The 18,713-nt window shown below is 37.5% G+C and overlaps 1 protein-coding gene across 1 annotated transcript; it reads left to right on the forward strand.

Annotated features, from left to right (window-relative positions):
- The first annotated feature begins 12,378 nt into the window (after window positions 1-12,378).
- On the forward strand, window positions 12,379-15,726 carry LOC145770458 (ATP synthase F(1) complex subunit delta, mitochondrial-like). The gene is made up of 4 exons (XM_082582113.1): window positions 12,379-12,574; window positions 13,174-13,330; window positions 13,927-14,015; window positions 15,414-15,726. Exons 1-4 carry the CDS (start codon window positions 12,431-12,433, stop codon window positions 15,528-15,530), a joined length of 507 nt encoding a protein of 168 aa, XP_082438239.1. The 5' UTR covers window positions 12,379-12,430; the 3' UTR covers window positions 15,531-15,726.
- Window positions 15,727-18,713: the final 2,987 nt, after the last annotated feature.

The following is an 18,713-nucleotide window of genomic DNA, read 5'->3' on the forward strand; positions in this document are numbered from 1 at the left end:
TGATTTAGCCTCAGTTTGACGTACGCTTATTTTTTGTACCATTCTTTATTGCTGCAGCTTCAAAATACCCTATTGACACACAGAACAAGCTTCAAAAATATGCAGAGGTGATCTTTCAACACACGTTTTTTTATCGTGTTTGCCCGTGGTTTAATAGCTCGTAATTCAAGTAGCGTGGACTTGTTTCGACATGGCAAGTCTACATCACGTTAAAGCGACGTTGTCGTACGCACAATTTCGTTTCAGTCCGACACACTTATATCTCTGAAACCTTCCACAAATTTTTGGAAAATTCCCAGCTTGACCTCTGGAAAAGGAATGCCATTGCTAGATTTTATGATCTCTAATCATTCAATCTTGAGCTGTGTTTAACTGGCACTTCAGAGTAAACTACTAAGTTATCCCCTGTCCACAAGGCGGTAACCGATTTGTAGGTGGTCATTTTGTCAAGCTGCCAGGGACAGTGAAACGATATACGGCAAAAGTACTGACATATTTACTTTTGGTTTAAATTCGAACGGGTTGCTCATCTGTGTTTATGCTGAGTAATTGTGGATGAATGAGTGAACTAAAAGTTGTATTCTATCTTTTAACTTATGCAAAAGACCCCAAATAGAGTTCTGGGTAGCTGTTGTAAGTGAGTGACCTCAATCATGGCAATGCAATTTACAACGTTTTTCACAACCCCCTTCGTCTTCTTACCCGTAGGCCTACAGTACAACAGTCTGCAAATTGGAGCAGACAATTTTGATCCAATGCATTAATGCCTGCATTCAACAATGTAGTGATAAAAAGGAAAAATTATTCACACCAATAGGGCAAATTTCATTTTTACTACAGTGATAAACCAGCGTGCTTTTCAATTTCAGTTTGTAATCGATTTATTATCTCTGTCAATTCCCTTTTCAATTTTTCTGTGTCATCAATCTATTAGGTCTAATATTAGAACAAGATCCTCTCTACTTTCTCTTTCGATTGTTCTACTAATACCATTCACAGACTAGTCTACAAAACATGAACGTTTTAGTCTCTCTTTTCGATCTGATGCCAAGACGTTGGAAGATACGAAAAGCATAAATTCAATCTAGGTATAGTTTTCAATAGTAAAAATAACAACCTTTAATAGTTTCCTATCACATGTTAGATGTCACTTTCATAATCTCGTTTACTACTGAGCAAAAATCTAACAGAAATTAAGCCTTCTGCTTAGATCCGTGTATTTAACAATCTTTGGATCAGTACAACAAATAATCTGCTTATCGATGGCTTAGGTAAACGATGAAACAACTTTCAACTAGGTTTGGACTGACTGAAAGAGAAACGACATATTCATTTGTTGACACATGAACCAATGCTTTATCAATAGCTTTGTTTGTTCGATCGCGTTAACAAAATATTTCAAACTAGTTTGATTCTACAGCGCCACTAAGCGGTTTTATTGAATCAACTGTAATTTGATATCGTTTTTGTTAATTCTTGATTCAGTTTCAATCTGCAAGTGAATAACCAAACAATAGAATAATTTCATCTTTTGACAGCTTTGCATGTTTGGCAGTCTAATTTCAACAAGTGACTTATCGTGATTGTAAATCACAAAGTTTCAAACAAATGACAGCTAGTAACAATTCCAAGAGGCCTTTGGTTACCCCTCTTCCCTATAAAAACAAGCAGTTCACTCTGCTTTTGAAAATTCCTTTCTCCCCTCACATAAAATTCCAGATAGTATCAGAATGATTTCTATTCCATTGTGTGGTAAAACTTCCAAAAGATTATACTTTGAAGTAGAGGTTTGTTTGATTGTCGTTGTTCATTATTTTTACAATAAAAATTTCTTTCAAAGATAAAATATTAGATCTATTTGTTTCTAAATCATAAGGTCAAAAATAAAAGTTCAAAAATAGGTAGGCTATGACGATGGCTGCACAAGACTTAGAAACCTAAACAAGTAGCCTAGAGAAGCCTAGAAAAGTAACAAAACCCAGAAAAGTAGCCCCAGAGACCTAATAGCTCCAACACTCCAAAAGCAACACGAGTGAATTGATGCGGTGCACAGCAGAAAGGTAACGTAAAAATGACGCAAGACTACATGTAGATTTCGATGCTATCGCGGAAGAGAATATGGCTCGATTGCTCGGTTCATGTACTGAGCTTTTACAACAGTAGGCTAAATAGGGTGAGCACGTGATCAAGTGCTCCCAGGATGTGCTACTGGGTGTGAAATGTTTGAATATTTAATTTGGTGTTGCCCCTCCTTATTTTCTATTGGACTTTTTTTAAATAGCTATTTCTGAAAAAATAAGTAGCCTAGGCCTAAGCTAGGCCTATAGGTTATATGCAGTGATGGGCATTATCGGCGATAATTTATCGGCGATAATTATCGGCGATAAATTTTTATCGCTTATCGTTATCGCTTAATTATTTTTTCAGTTATCGTTTATCGTTATCGCCAAAGGCAATATTTGATTATCGCCGATAATTAATCGCCGATAAATTTTATGTTGGATCGACACATAAGTGGAAAGACCATGAAAAGTAATGTTTTTACTAGCCACCTAGTTCATGAAACTAAAATTAAAACCCGTTCTTCTTCAGTGCCTGAAATGTGTGTGCACAGGTCGTTGTCATGGGAGGGGCACGCCCCCTGTAGCGACGGTCCTGACAACACAATAATTTTCAGAGTTGCAAATTGCAATGCAATGAAATGCATGCAACAAGTCTCTTGTTGTTTTGCTGCAATCGGCAATCGCGAGTGAATTTTACAATTAAAATGTAAGCGCACAGGCGGTACAGATTCCTTTGAAGCGAAGCGAAAGAAATTGGCAAGTGGTTTATGAAAGTATCGCAATACGAGGCCGCTTTTACATCGGAAACATGGTCTTTCGCGCCACCATCACTGAAACAAGTCATTGCAGAATATGATATTGCTTGAAGCATTTGACATGCAGACCGACATCACACTTTTTGCATCTTGTAGTAGTTTTTGCATGACAATAGGCGCATCGAGTTGCGTGGTAAAATTATGCTAAATACAGTACAGTAGAACTCGCCTATAGTGACACCTGAAGGAAGATTCGATACCTACTGCCGCTGTTGCGATTTTATTCATGCATAACTTACAAAAAGTTTTGTCTCTTTACACTACAGTAGGCTATATTATGTTCGATTTTTCGTCGTGTTGATGAAAACAGTTCGTGCTGCATGGGATGGGGCAGCGCTAATCAAGAAAAAAAAAAATTATCGTTATCGGACATTATCGGCGATAATTTATCGTTTATCGTTATCGCTTAACTTTTTTTTGATTTATCGTTTATCGTTATCGCTTTAGGCATTTTTCGTTTATCGATTATCGTTATCGCTTAACTGAAAAATGAGTTATCGCGCCCAACACTGGTTATATGTGACTTTGGGAGTTTGTGATAAATTATAATACCGTTAAGTCTTTTCTCCACATCCTCGCCTGCAACCACCGAACGTGTCAATTGCTGTAGGCTATACAGCTGAATAAATCACACCCACTCCACTGAATTAGCATATCACCACAGGTTGAACACTACATTGAACAAACTAGTTATTCTGCCAAAAAGCATCTCTTCTCACAGTTGCCTACATAGCCCTTTCTCAAAAAAGACTTGTGACCTCTGAAATAGTCCATCGGGTGGGCCTATAGCCTGCGGGCAAGGCATGCAACCTGTTGTTTGTACTTTTGGCAAGATCTCATTAACTTAGCCTACTTAGGCTACTGTGTCACTGTGTGTGCAATAGCCAAAAACATATGTTTTTTTTGCAGAAAAAAAGATTTTCTTAGTTTTGATGTATAAAACTAAAAGACTAAACTAAAATCTATAGCTTTGAATCATATAACATTTCAAACCTTTCTTGTCTGTCCTCGTGAACGAAAGATCAAGCGGCGCTAGTTCGACTCTCGAAGTGTTTATTAAGCAACGCATTCTAAGGACTGCTCTGTGTCAAAAGCCTCTACAACTACAAGTATGCGAAACTGCCAGGAATAACCTACCAATTAAGGCTTTGTAAGTTCGAGGATAAAGATTCAAAGTCAACCAACCAACCTATGATGTAGGGGCGTGCAACCTGCTGCCGCGAAACAAAATACCAATCAATCAATCATCGGTTTATTTGTCAATTACAGGAATATAGCAGGCTACATGTTTGAAATATGCAAGTAATCAGGGTTGGAAGTCGTTAGTCAAAAAGCAATGACTATTTCACTATTCGATAGTGCCCAAAAAAGCAATGACTTTCCGCTATCGATACTTAAAAAAAGCAATGATTAGCAATTACTAAAAATAACTCATTGTGTTTTATTGTAGCCTATTTGCAGTGTTGTATGTTGACGCAGAGGCTATAGCGCCGTCAGTTTATTTTTCAGTTGACGGAAGTGATAGCGCCGTCAACTATTCTGCCGATTTTAAGCGTCACTCGCTATGAGTCATTTTTCGTTTGCATGGAAAATATCGTTTCACAATGAGAGTTAAATTTTGTTTGACGTTTTGACTTTGAGACTGGTAGCAATGAACAATCTTTTTCTGTGGCAGCTGTTCGTCTATCCAATTATGCAGTTTCAAGTTTGTTTATCGTATCCTAAGTTAATCTGAGTCAAAAAAAGACGAAATCGTCTTTCGCAGCTCGAAACAGTCTCAAAAACCAAACTCGTTAGAAGTCGAATACTTCCGTTTTGTGAGACCTTAGCTAAAATAGCTCTAGAAATTAGCGCTGACGCTGACGCCGTCAATTTCTTTATGAGCTTATGCAGTAGGCTACTTTACGCCGTAAAGTTTTTAGGCAATTCGCGCTGACGCCGTCAATTTATTTTATTGACGCGTACAACACAGCTGCCTATTTGCGTGTTTAACGAATAGGCTACCGACTCCCACTGGCATGGTACGTTTTTCTGAACTGTGTTGCCGCAAAATTTTCCTTAATCCTTTAAAGTTCGAAAACCGGAAGGAGACTAGGTCGGATAGTAGGCTAATCCGAAAACTAAATCTCGTAAATTCGTTTTGACGACGATATAAGTGAACAAGAAAACATGATTCAGCAGTTCTCCTAAATATCGATTAGTGAAAAACGAATAAGGATTTCGTTGCTGGCATAAAAAAGCAGTGAATAACGCGCATTCGATATTAATTTTTAAATAGAATGGGTATAAGCAATCGATATTCAGAAAGCAACGAATGACGCTATCGAATAGTGACAACTATAGTCGTTAGCCTACTTCCAACTCTGCAAATAGGCTAATATACACAGTGTTGTATGCGTCAATGAAATAAATTGACGGCGTCAGCGCGAATTGCCTAAAAACTTTACGGCGTAAAGTAGCCTACTGCATAAGCTCTTAAAGAAATTGACGGCGTCAGCGCTAATTTCTAGAGCTATTTTAGCCAGGGTTTCACAAAACGAAAGTATTCGACTTCTAACGAGTTTGGTTTTTGAGACTGTTTCGAGCTGCGAAAGACGATTTCGTCTTTTTTCGACTCAGATTAACCCAAAATACGATAAACCAACTTGAAACTGCATAATTAGATAGACGAACAGCTGCCACAGAAAAAGATTGTTCATTGCTATCAGTCTGAAAGTCAAAACGTCAAACAAAATTTAACTCTCATTGTGAAACGAGATTTTCTATGCAAACGAAAAATGACTCATAGCGCGTGACGCTTAAAATCGGCAAAATAGTTGACGGCGCTAGCCTCAGCGTCAACCAAAAGTTGACGCGTCAAATTGACGGCGTCAACGTACAACACTGAATATACACAATACAAAAGTTACACAAGTTCCTATACCGACAGGGAGACTGTAGTAGACTGTCCAGTGTCCAAACCTGTTTACTGGAATGATGAAAACAGAAAAGTTTGATAAAAACTGTAAAATATGTTTGAAACACGTTTTGGCAGTTAGCCAATTTTATCTGGACATAGGGTTTTTCAACATAAAATTAATTTTTTGTCTGGCAACTCTGCCCTTCAGCAAAATGACCCTAGTGACTGAAAATAAGAGGTTTAGTAAATTCAAGCATGAGTGCTCTTGTTGAGTAAGGTATCTTTTTCAACAGTTTTCTTGACAAGTTTATGTTTTAGATTTGCGATTTGCATATTTAGTTGTTTGTTTGAACGGACAAGGTAATCAAAAATTGGAGAAGTACGGTAAATAGCATTGAAAACATGCAGTGTGTGTTGTGAGTCTCCCCCTTGCAACTGTTTTTTCAAGAGTAGGTACCCATCTTATAATTTTGGATAAGCTGCTGAATGTGACTAACTTTTTAGAAAAAAATCAACCAAAAAAATATAAGAAAAACTTCAAATCATATCCAAGTTGTTGGCCTTGCCGGTTATAGATATAAACTTTTAGTCTTACCATACCACACATGAACTATTCAGGCATGTCTTATTTACCTCAAGATTTTGGCACCTTTTTTTCGTTGATTGATGGGCTGGTATATGGATTATTGTAGCTAGTACAATTTTTTTCATTTGGTTAGTTACGGTACTATCTTTGTCATTAATGATGAAAAGTAATACCTATCATGCTATCGACACTCACATCTTACAGAGCTCTCATATCCTCAACCTTCAAAATGACTAGTTTTATGATGGCAAAAGTATTGCTGGCGTGAAATTATAGATTTTTAAATGGTGTTGGCAATTGCTAAAGTTAAAACAATGCTATAATTTCGAAATTTTGCATTACATTCACTGGTCTAACTTTATTGCCAATACTGTACTACAGTACATTTTAATATATATACAGTTAGGTGATCAAGTAGACCCTGTTGTCTCTTTATTTTCTTTATGTTACTGAAAATAAAAGTTGGACTAGGATTTTTCAGTTAGGGTGTAATTAAACATGGCAAGTATCGTATTGGTAAATAAAGTCAACCATCCTCGGAAATTTGTAAATTATAAATGACTCTTTCACCAACGTACCGTAAAGGTGGCTTCTTCAGTACCTTATTGTAATTCTTGCAAAACTGTAGTTGATACCGGTACATATTTTTATAAACCTTCATTATTTTGGAGTAGATAGCCGCACCCCACTGCACCTCAGCTTGCTAGTTTCAGATTCAATAGACGTACCGGTATGTTTCAATCATTAGTGATTTCATTATCTGGCAACATAATTTGACACTTGTGTTCAAGACTAGAGTATCAATCTGGGTTTTTTTTTCGATCATCTATCGGTCATTGACCGATTTTTTAGCAAAATGTCTGAAAAAAATATGGTCAATTCGGTCAAAATGTCCGAAAACAACAAAGTTTCTCAGCGAAACTTTGTAATGTTGTAGCTAGTCAGGAAGTGCAAATTTTGGTTTGTATCAGCTACTTGAAAGGAAATATTTTCATCAGAAAAAATGACCGAAATAAATAAAAATGACCTAATTTTTTCAAGTCATTTCGGACAAATGACTGAAAAGTCTCAGCAAAAAAAAAATAGGTATCAATCTGCACCTAACAGCATTTAAATTGACATCATATTTCTCAGAACCAACAGGCTCAATTATTTGTGGCTTTGAAAGCTTTATATTCTTATCATACTTTTAACCAAGGGTGTGCAAACTTTCAGCATTGCAAGCCAAATGCACATAACTGCATGACCAGCTTGGTCTGCAGCCACAGCTCGAAATATCTATTGTTCACTATGGATGCAACCTAGTTCGTATCCTGAACAGTTCGTATCCTCAGTTTGTACCCTGAAAAGATCAAGAGAAAAAATTAAAAAAAGCGGAAGTCGCTGATCACAGTTTCCGCAAACATTTCAAAATTTTCCTCCTGAAAAGATCGAGAGAAAGACTCTAACCATAGAGTAATCTACGGTATGCTCTAACCCTAACCCTCGCTGATCGCAGTTTCCGCAAACATTTTTCCGCTTACCGCAGTTTCCGCTTACCCTAACTCGGCCCTAACTCTAACAATCGAGTAATCTATGCTCTCTAACCCTAACCCTCGCTGATCGCAGTTTCTGCAAACGTTTTCCCGCAGTTTCCGCTAACCTTTACCGTAACCATAGAGTAATCTATGCTCTAACCCTCGCTGATTGCAGTTTCCTCAAATATTTTTCCGCAGTTTCCGCTAACCCTAACCCTCGAGTTTGTTTGCGAAACTCCGATCAGCGAGTTCGGCTTTGTGCTATTAAACTGCGATCAGCGACTTCGGCTTTTTTAAATTTTTTCTCTCGATCTTTTCAGGGTACGAACTAGGTTGCACCCGTTCACTATATTATGATGAATGCACACGCAATAAATGACTACGCAGGTACTTTCCACCTAGCTAAGCATCTTCATTCTTCAGCCAGAGCAATAGAGCATGCATAGTGAGAACCGCAGCAAGATGCTCAGTGGATGGATGTTCACTCCTTGTTCACACAGTATAGCACGCGAAAAGGCTATTCCACCGCAAAACAACAGCAGATTTTTTGTCTGGAGTTTTAGCATGCGAACAACATAAAATTACAAAACCAAAGTTTGTTCCTAAACTTTTCATCAAATTTTCCTATAATTCAACTGACGATCCACTGGGGTGCGCGGTGTGACAAAACATTTTAAATGAAGTAAACAATATCAATTCTAATATAAAATTTTCATTATGACATCATTATTCAAATGCATTTTCACTTAACCTATCGTTGCTATGCCAATGTCATTGCATCTCAACATTCTTAGAATTTAGTTCTGTTTAAATTAGCGGTTCAGTTTGTTTTTATTCCTTACTATCACGATGAAAAATAGTGTAGGCTATGTCAGTGGTTCCCAACTCGTTTTTAAGGCGACCCATTTTTAAAAAAAATTCAGTTCGGTAAAATCTTGCGACCCATGCAAATTGTCGTAATATTTTAAAAGCCATACAAGATTGTGTTGCAAACAAACAGTACTACAAAAGCAGTAACTTTTTTCGAAAATAATATGTTTATCATAGCTTTGGTAGAGAGGTACTTTTTAAAAACCATAGACAGACAATCGATAACAACTTAATAACATTGAATTGCATAATTCAAAATAAATACAGAAATGAAATAGATACATAATTTCAAACGTTTTCGGCAAAACTTTCTGCCCTCTTCAGGAAAATATCTTAATTCATCTAAACAAAACAAAATTATTCGTGAAATGTTAATAATAAATGACTGAAATTCAATAAAACTGCACTGACCTGCGTACAAGCAACAACTGACGAACAAACACAAAAGGTGGTAGCAATCTGTCATAATTATGCGGGAGTGTGGTCATGAGACAAAATAGTGAGCGGACAACATAACATTTTGGTTTTGTTTTGTTTAGATGAATTAAGATATTTTCCTGAAGAGGGCAGAAAGTTTTGCCGAAAACGTTTGAAATTATGTATCTATTTCATTTTTGTATTAATTATGCAATTCAATGTTATTAAGTTGTTATCGATTGTCTGTCTATATGTTTATCAAATCACTATTGAGATAGCTGTGCTGGCTTGCTGTCAGTGAGTTTTTGAAATCGAGGCGTTATTTTGCTTAGGCATAGCCGCATGTCGGCTTTAACTTCCAGCCGGTTTTGCTGTTCAGTTTTCAATACACACATGGCACTAAGTCCAATCTTACAAAGCCAAGTTGTTGCAAATGGAATCTGTTTTTGAATCCCTAATTGTGAAACTGTGGGATACACTTTGTACATGGAAGCCCAAAAGAGGATGTTTGCAGAATCTTTGGGTTATTTGTCTTTGAAGGACGCAAAAGAAATACGGTTTGCTACTTCTGTTATGTCCATAAACTGTTCTGCAACATGAATGGAAAGTTGAGGCAGATCTTTTCCAACAAATGGATCAATTATCCAATCATTTTGGTTATTAAGTGTTAGAGATTCTCCATAGTAGCAGGGTTCGGCCTTAACTTTTTTTCGCACTGGCCAACCGGACCAGTGGCTCACCATTTGCACTGGTCCGCACGAGATCGCACTGGTCTGTCCCATTTACTGATAAAAACAAGATTGTCCTGGGAAGCACGAGGCCAACCCAGGGAAAACCACCTTAAAACGACAACAATGAATGGTGGCAATAACATGGAAATATACAATGGCAATAACAGTAACAACAGTTTATCTAGGCAAGACATTCAATCTACGTTGAGTCTTCAATCTACTTGGGGCTCTTCAATTTCTGAATCCGATGATGGGTCATAATCGAAATCCGATGTGTGTTGTCTGGCCTTGTAAACACATAGCCAGTGTCGGGCCTTCTTGACCTCACATATGAATCGATTACCCTTTTTCTTACGATTTAACACTGTCACATGATGTTGCTATTGCATTTTTCTTATGATTTAACACGTGATGTTGCGATTGCCTTTTTCTTACGGTTTAACACGCACGGATCACGTGTTTTGTTGTTTGAAGAGAAGTGCAAACGAGAACCACGCACTCTAAACAATCAAACGACATAATACGATGATATTTTCGCACTGGACAGTCGGACCAGTGCGAAACGATTCGTACTGGTTCGTGGTGAACTCGCACTAGACATTGGCCAGAGGACCAGTGCTAAGATCGAACCCTGTAGTAGTGCACAAACTTTTTGGCAAACTGTTCCAGGTGTCTAATTATCGTTTGCTCAATATCAACGTCATTACCACAGATATATTGCGTTAGCTGAGGAAATATATCGTACTCATCTCTGGTGACATAACTTTTCCAGAATATGAATTTTTTGTGGTAAGCAGAAACTTTTGCGGCGCGATCAATCACTGTAAAACCGTTGCCTTGCATTATATATAAATTTAGAGAGTTCAGAGAGTCAAATATATCGGCAAGGTAAGCAACTTTTTCCTTAAAATCTTCTTGCAAAAACTTCTCGGCTAATCTCACACAGTTCTGTTGGTTGCCTCAGGAAGATAGCAATCTTCTCTCGCAAATTATAAGCTCGCTTCAGGACACGACCTCGTGACAACGATCGCACTTCTGTGTGCAACAGCAATGCTTGATAATAATCAGAATCCACAAAGACGAAAACAAATGCGGATTTAGTGAACTTGTTTTGATGAAGTTTACTCACTTCACATCATTCAACACTTCGTGCAGCTTTTTTGCAGCAAAGGCCTCTCTGTCGAGAAAGCAATAAGTCCATACAGCACTTGGAGCTTTGTCTTTGATGCGTTTTACCACACCAGACTCTGTGTGGTCCAACGTGTGGAAAACTTTGTCATAGTTTGTTCGACATAGCGTTCGTGACATATACTGTAGTGCACGTTACAACATATATCCCGTAACTATGTCAAGTTATTTTATGTTTGAGACTGAAATTTTTGTTGGGTTTACATTTAATAATAACAATAATAAAAGCGAAAATTGTTAAAACTTCTTGCACTACGATCATGCTACAAAGCTTTCCAATGTCTCAACATGAAACGCTTCATGACTTGTGTTTATATTTTCCAGTTTTGTGATCGATCTCATCACGTTTTAAATTTTTTTTTATTGTTATTTTTTTCACCCAAGATACAATATGCCTGAAAAACAAGCGACCCAAAAAAATCATCAGGCGACCCAACTTTGGGTCGTGACCCATGAGTTGGGAACCACTGGGCTATGTCATCGTAAGAAGTCAGGCAAGTCGGACAAATGATAGGAGCTATAATACGTAGAAACTAGTTTTATAGTTAAAAGTTTTCTTTAATTGCAATTTTAATAGATTTGATGTTTTACATGTTTATTATCATCTCTTTATCTGATGTATTGACCTAAAGTCTTATAGTTATGTATAATATTTGATCTTTTTTACTTTTTTAACACTTTCATTAAATTTTATAATCATCTTAATAGTATTTCATTCTTTATTGTTGTTGCAGATTGTACTGATGAAGCCACACTTGTGTGGCGAAAGCTGTGTATTTAAATAAACTGATTCTTCTGATTTGGTGTGATATTGTTTACTTTATTTAACATAAAATTAGTTTAAGTTTCGTGCTGCGTGCGAGCAAATAGAATTGTGCTGCCACAGTTAAACTGTGGCTAGTGTGACTGCAATCAAAAGATGTATCTACTAGAGATATAGGTAAAGATTTGAATGCTTGATTGGTTGAACTTGTCGGGCTGCCAAACAAAAAATAACGTTTACTAAACGTTGCAAACTTAAAATATAAATGAAAATCATGTAGCAGACCACACATTTTTTTAATATCCGGACTTTTCCGCAATTCAAAAAGTTCAAACCACATTTGGGCCATGGTTTGTGCACCCTTGCTTAATGTCATTCCATGAGTTATTGGGTTATGCATAATGCATATACAGTCTCTGACGCAATCTGTTGAAATACAACATGTATGAAAGTTACTGTAGAAATTACTGCTACGTGCAGTTGTTTTGATGGAGCATGTAACTTTAAACAGATTTTTACATTCAGGATTTTTTCTTGAATTTTTTGTACATAGATTCATTGTTATAACTACATAACTAAACATGTCTGCTGCAATAGCACGGTGTTACTTGCGAAATGCATCATCTATCTGTCGCTATATGGCTCTATCTCAACAAACCAGAACCTTTGCTGATGCACCACCTGCTTCTGGCCAAATGGTTTTTACTTTTGCTTCTCCTTCACAGGTAAGACTTTTTTATTTGCTAGTTTCTGCTAGGAATATTTTGTTTGTCAATTTTGTCACAATTTTGCTGTTTTGTCTTATCTGGGGTAAGTTGAGTGAATGGAATGCCTGATTGCCTGCGTGTTCCTTGTAACTGAAGTTGTGGCTAAAACTTTGGTGGTATCACTACTATATTTTCAGTAAATTGCAACTCTAGGTCATTCTGTAATTCATCTCTCTCTGTATTCAATCAATCAAGTTTATTGGATAGCTCCACAGTCCACATCCATTTCAATGTACAATAGCACATAATATAACATATTATTTTTATTCATATGGAGGTTACACCCCGGAGACATAAAAAAGCCTGCAGTTATCTAAGCCAAGGACCGCCCTCAACTCTTGTTTACTCTCAGCTTCCTTCAGCACTTTCATGCTCATCCCTCTATCATCATCACTGTATCGAACCATCTCGTTCAGTGGTGTAGAAGCACCTAAATATTGTGCAGTATTCAGTGTGTTAAAGGGATTTTTAAATCTACTCTTATATAGAAACTCCGTTTACCTTGCTGATTGTTTTTTTTCTTGACATTTTTCTTTGATCGTGCATTGTCATTGCAGGCATTTTACCAGTCCAGCGAAAAAGTTCGCCAGGTTGATGTGCCTACTGGAACAGGAGTGATTGGTATTTTGGCCAACCATGTGCCGACGCTGGGTGTTCTCCAACCCGGGGTAGTCACAGTTACTGAAATGGAGGGGACAGTCACCAAGTATTTTGGTATGAAATTATAAATATGGTTTAAATATCGGTCCTTTTATCTCTTTATTTTGATTTTGTTCTGTTCTGTTGCAAAAGTTGAAATTTTATTGCAATTCATTATTTTTTTTTTAGTTGGTCGTAACTTGACTGATTGATTGAATCTTTATTGTCGGACCGGGAAAGCTTCTTGCAGAGCTTAATTCTGGTAGTTTCGCATACCTGTAGGGGCTTTGAATCACTGACGCAGGCCCGGTCACCGAGATTGACAGAGTGAAGTTTCCAATTGTTGAAGTCTTGTTGGCGGGGAATTATTCCATCCATTAGATGCCGCTGAACGGAGAGCAGTCCTTAGCGTACATTGCTCAAGTGCACGCCCCGAGAGTCGAACCAGCGCCGCTTGATCTTGAAGCTTCTTCGTTCCAGAAGTCACACGCTAACCAACTGAGCTATCGTGCCGGTACGGTAACTTTAGCTTTATTGCAATGCATAGCGGAATGTAAAGCAACCATCAAATTGTGGTGTAGGAGGATGCCAGGATTCTTTGAATGTTAAGCCGTCAATGCCTTGCTGCATTTCACAACTGCACCCATGTTAACTTTTGTTACTCTCTGCAGTGAGCAGTGGATCATTTAGCGTAAATGAAGATGATTCAGTTCAAATAACTGCTGAAGAAGCTGTGCACCTCGACGATTTAGACAAAGATGTGAGTCAATGACTGCTTCATAGTTCCGTATTTCCAACTTCTTTTTGCTCTACCTTACAGGGTGCACTGCTAATATTCATTTGCTGCTCTTAAAGGTTATTAAATCCTAGTGTGAAAAGTGTTATTTGTAATTGTTTGGCAAGGCGATTGCTTGATAGTTCACCACATAAATTTTTTATTCGGCATATACCTAATCTGCTTGAAGTTGTAATAACTTGGACATACAGCAAAATTGAGGGAAAATTTGAAGTTTACTGAGTAGTCTAGACTAGAGGTTCTTAAATATTTCTAAAAGTACTAAATAGTAAAAACAGAGAGAGACTGTTCACCAGGCATTTGGTAATAAAATTAGTTTGCGTTCTTCTGGTGACTATATACTAGGTTACCTCGTGATGTTAAAGATGATAACTAGCTTTTGTATTTCCGACGTTTCGTCAGTCAGCACGACTGACTTTATCAAGGTGGCTAAAACAGGATAACACAACCTGTTCAGCAACGATGGCACAACACAAAAACATACTGATAAAATGAGTAAAGTAAAGCAGCAAGAATCAGAATTAAAACACGCAACGATACCTAGAGGTTAAACTAAATGCAGTGAATGCCTAAAACCAGTAGGCTACTTTCCAACAGCGTAAATTTATCTATCTATTGGGCCACTGTCAAGAAACGTTGAAAAAATATCAGACAAGACAGAAAACAATGGGATTAGCAATAACAATGGTAGAGAAGACGCACTGAGAATGGAAAAGGTGAAGCTAAAGTTAAAGTAATTTTTTGTACACAGAGGGGAAATTCTGACCATCTTTTTGGTTAAGAGCATGTTGTGCCTTCTGGTTTATGTACCATTTTTCTGTGAACAATCTTTTTGTATAATCCTTTTCAGTTTTAAGAATGGTGGCGTTGGTCCAAGTAATTTTATGGTCTGAATTTATAGAGTGTTTGCAAAGAGCGGAATGCTCTGGACGTTGAAATTTAATAGCTCTTTGGTGCTCGTTGATTCTAGATTTAAGATCACGTTTTGTCTGTCCAATGTAGATTAAATCACAGTCATGACACGGAACTTGGTAGATCAATCCAGAAACTTCACCTTCTTTCATGGGGTCTTTAGCGGAGGGAAGGTATTTACCTATTGTAAATAGGTAAATACCTTCCGGAAATACAAAAGCTAGTTATCATCTTTAACATCACGAGGTAACCTAGTATATAGTCACGAGGTAACCTAGTAGATAGTCACCAGAAGAACGCAAACTAATTTTAGTACTAAATAGGTTATTACTTTTTGCGTGCTATAATGTTTATGGGCTCTGCAGACTAGAACTAGGTCAATCAATTTCATATATTTTGCAAAATCAGATAATAAAGAGGTGTTTCTGATAGTCCATTCTCTTTTTTCAGCTTGCTCGTGCCAACTTAACCAAAGCCCAATCACAATTATCTTCGGCCAGCGACGATGCAAGCAGAATGGAGGCTGAAATTGCTATTTCATGCAATGAAGCTATCATCGGCGCGTAAACTTTGCTCTAATTTTAATGTTTTCCGACTTGGAGCGGCTGGAAATTTTGTCGTTTTCATGACTTCATCTCCTTACAACGTTGAATCTTCGTAAAAATTTAAAAAACTTCCAGCTTGAAGACGATCGCTAAATTTGATCATAACGACATCGCTCGTGGTGACAAATTGTAGAAAATAAATTGTTTACGACCAGAAATTGTCTCTGTGTTTCAAGCTTGCGGTGAATGATGAATGGACATGTTTGTAGAGCTATTCTGCTGCTCCCAGCAGCTTTCATTTACAAGATTTTGTTGAAGGACTGGAAATCGTGTGCTTTTGATTCACATAGGCTTAAACTTGCTGTATAATTGGTAGGCGTAGCTATCAGGCGTAGTGAAAAACAAAATACAAAAAGGTAAGATGTCTTTCTGAAATCTCAAATTATCACGGCTTCGCTCGATGAAAGAAATGGCTTACGTCGTCAAAAGCCATTATTATTTTTCACACGAAAGATGTTCAACTGAACAAGGATGATGTTGGAGAATGATCATAAATTGGGAGTGACTTGTATCAACGGTCGATAGACCAGCAGCACTGTATGAAACTATGCACCCCAGTAGGTCACAAAACAATCAATTCCTTCAACCACATATCATTGGAAATTAGCCTGTGGTCATTGCAAGCTTCTCCATGTATTGTGATGGATAAGACAATCCATGCATGTAAAAAACTGCAACCCCATTAGTGGGCATCAAAATGAATTTAAAGGATAATAATTATTGACAAGGCGTAGCCTGACCTATTTTCCGCCACTCGGAAAAAAAGAGTATTGTGCAATTGCACCAGAAAAACTAAGCGCTGAATCCCAATACGAAAAGATAATTTAATATAATTTTTAATTACTACCGGTAGTGTAAGACTTCCTCGGTGATGACCAATGAAATACGTAAGCTACTCTGCACCAGAAGACGTTGCTTGAAACTCGAACCTGTCAGTGGCTTGAGGCCTTTTTCAGCTGGAGCGAAAAATGGAAGAATCCTCAGTTAAACCATTGCATTCTAACAATGCTCAAGACAATCACTATAGCTATTGTAGGTTACTATAAATGTAAAGTATTAAAGATATTCACTTATACAAAAAAAGAAATTGGAATTAATTAAATGCCAAACATTAGAAGCATAGCTTAAGGTGAACTTGGCTATAAGGATCTTTTATTGCCACCGTGGGAAATTCTATCAGATGCTACCCTACACCTCACTGCAAGATAAATATTGATTGGTGTCTACATTTGTAGATCATAGAGAAATCAAACAAAGCAAACTCTAGTCTCTACCAAAGCTTTATCATTTGTAGATCAATGCAACTCAAAAACAGGTTGATAGGCTATAGCCTATCTAAAGTGAAAAATTGAGTTCGATAAAAAAAAATAAGGCAACACATTTAAAATTATTACAATAGCAGCGTGCAAAGTTAAACTTGAATAAATCTCCATAATTTTTCCGAATAGACCAAGTCCTATTTCCCAGTCATCATAACTAGGGGAGACTGGGGTAAAGTGTGCAATAGGGTAAGATGAGCAACCCCTGTTTTTGGAAAAACGAGTCGGCGGATTTTTTATTCTGGATGTAGGCTATCACTCATAATGCCACTTCATTCAATGTATTTGTTATGTCCACTGAGAATTGCATTTTACAATGGCACGTACGCAATTATAGCCTATTGTTTATGTTGAAAATTCGAGAAAAAAAAATTTGCCAAAAAACTGAATAACTTTTTGTTACACTATGTAAATCAAATCTTTTTTTTTGTATTGGTAAGTATAAAGTGTGAGGATATTCAATAAAACGTTCAGGTTGGTTAGTCTTGTAGTTTTTTGAATATTTGTAATTTTGTCACAAAAATCAGGATGGGGTAAAGTGTGCAATGCTAGTTGAAGTATCTTGGAGCAGTTGCTCAACTTACCCCAAAAGAAATAGCCTTATTAGCTTATTTAATATTTGAAATGTTGAATTTATGTCTTTTTAGGTTCGTATTGGATAAAAAAAACAGTGTTGTGTTGTAAAGCATAATGCCTCGCAGGCTCGCAATTATACAAACAAACTGACAGGGGAATCATCATCATCATAATCCATCGTCGGTTTGTTCCCCACTAGTGGGGGTGGCCGATTGTTTCCGCGCAGCAATTGTTTTTATCCCTTTTCTCCATTTCACCCTGTCCCTTGCATTTTCCTCCTTCAGTCCGACTTTTTTAAATTCATCCTTCACTTGTTGTTTCCACGTTCTTCTTGGACGACCGCGTTTCTTCTTCCCATCCACCTTTAGATCTAGTGCCTTTCTAAGAAAACTTCCTTCTTCTCTCCTTATCACATGTCCATACCATCTTACACCATTTGCCCTTGCCATTTGGTCTATGGTCTCTCTCATCTCTAGCATATCCAACAATTCTTCAGTCCTTTTTTCCCTTCTCGTTTTCACCCCACACATTGCTCTCACCATTGACCTTTCCGTTCTTTTCAGGATTGCCAGTTCACTCTTTCTCAATACCCATGTCTCTTTGCAGGCCGCACACAGCTCCGATATACTTTTCCTTTCATCCTTAGTGAAAATTTTCTGCCATACAACATTTCCCCACATTCCCTGAACTTTGCCCAGCCCAATCTTGCCCTTGTTGTCACCGCTGCTTCACATCCACCACTTCCATCTATCCGATCACCCAGATAACAGAAATCTGTTACTGTTTCGATGCCATGGCAGAACTCATCATCATGGCCTTCCACTTCATTCCTTTCTTTACTGCATTTCCTACAAACAAAACACTTCGCCAATCTTGTTGCGGCTCTCTTGACATTAGCACATCTTGCATGTACCCACTTTCCACATTCCTTGCATTGCATTGAATTTTTCATCACTCTCTTGCCACATATTCCACAGGGATCTACTTTGCTCTCAACAACTGTTCCTTCTGCTCCACTCACCATCACTTTTGTTTTTTCAAGATTCACCTTCATACCCTTGGTTTCAAATCCTTCTTTCCATTTCTTAAACTTTCTCGAGTGCTTCAACTTAATCGAATTGCTCAACTTACCCCAGGTTATTGCTCAATTTACCCCATAAAGTACAATTTATTCCGGGGTAAGTGGAGCAACACGTAAATAAGTATCAATATAAAAAAATATAAAAATCGCAAGGTGATAAAACTCAACC

The sequence above is a fragment of the Aplidium turbinatum genome, chromosome 5 (genome assembly GCF_918807975.1).
Source record: "Aplidium turbinatum chromosome 5, kaAplTurb1.1, whole genome shotgun sequence".
Taxonomy (NCBI): Eukaryota; Metazoa; Chordata; class Ascidiacea; order Aplousobranchia; family Polyclinidae; genus Aplidium; species Aplidium turbinatum.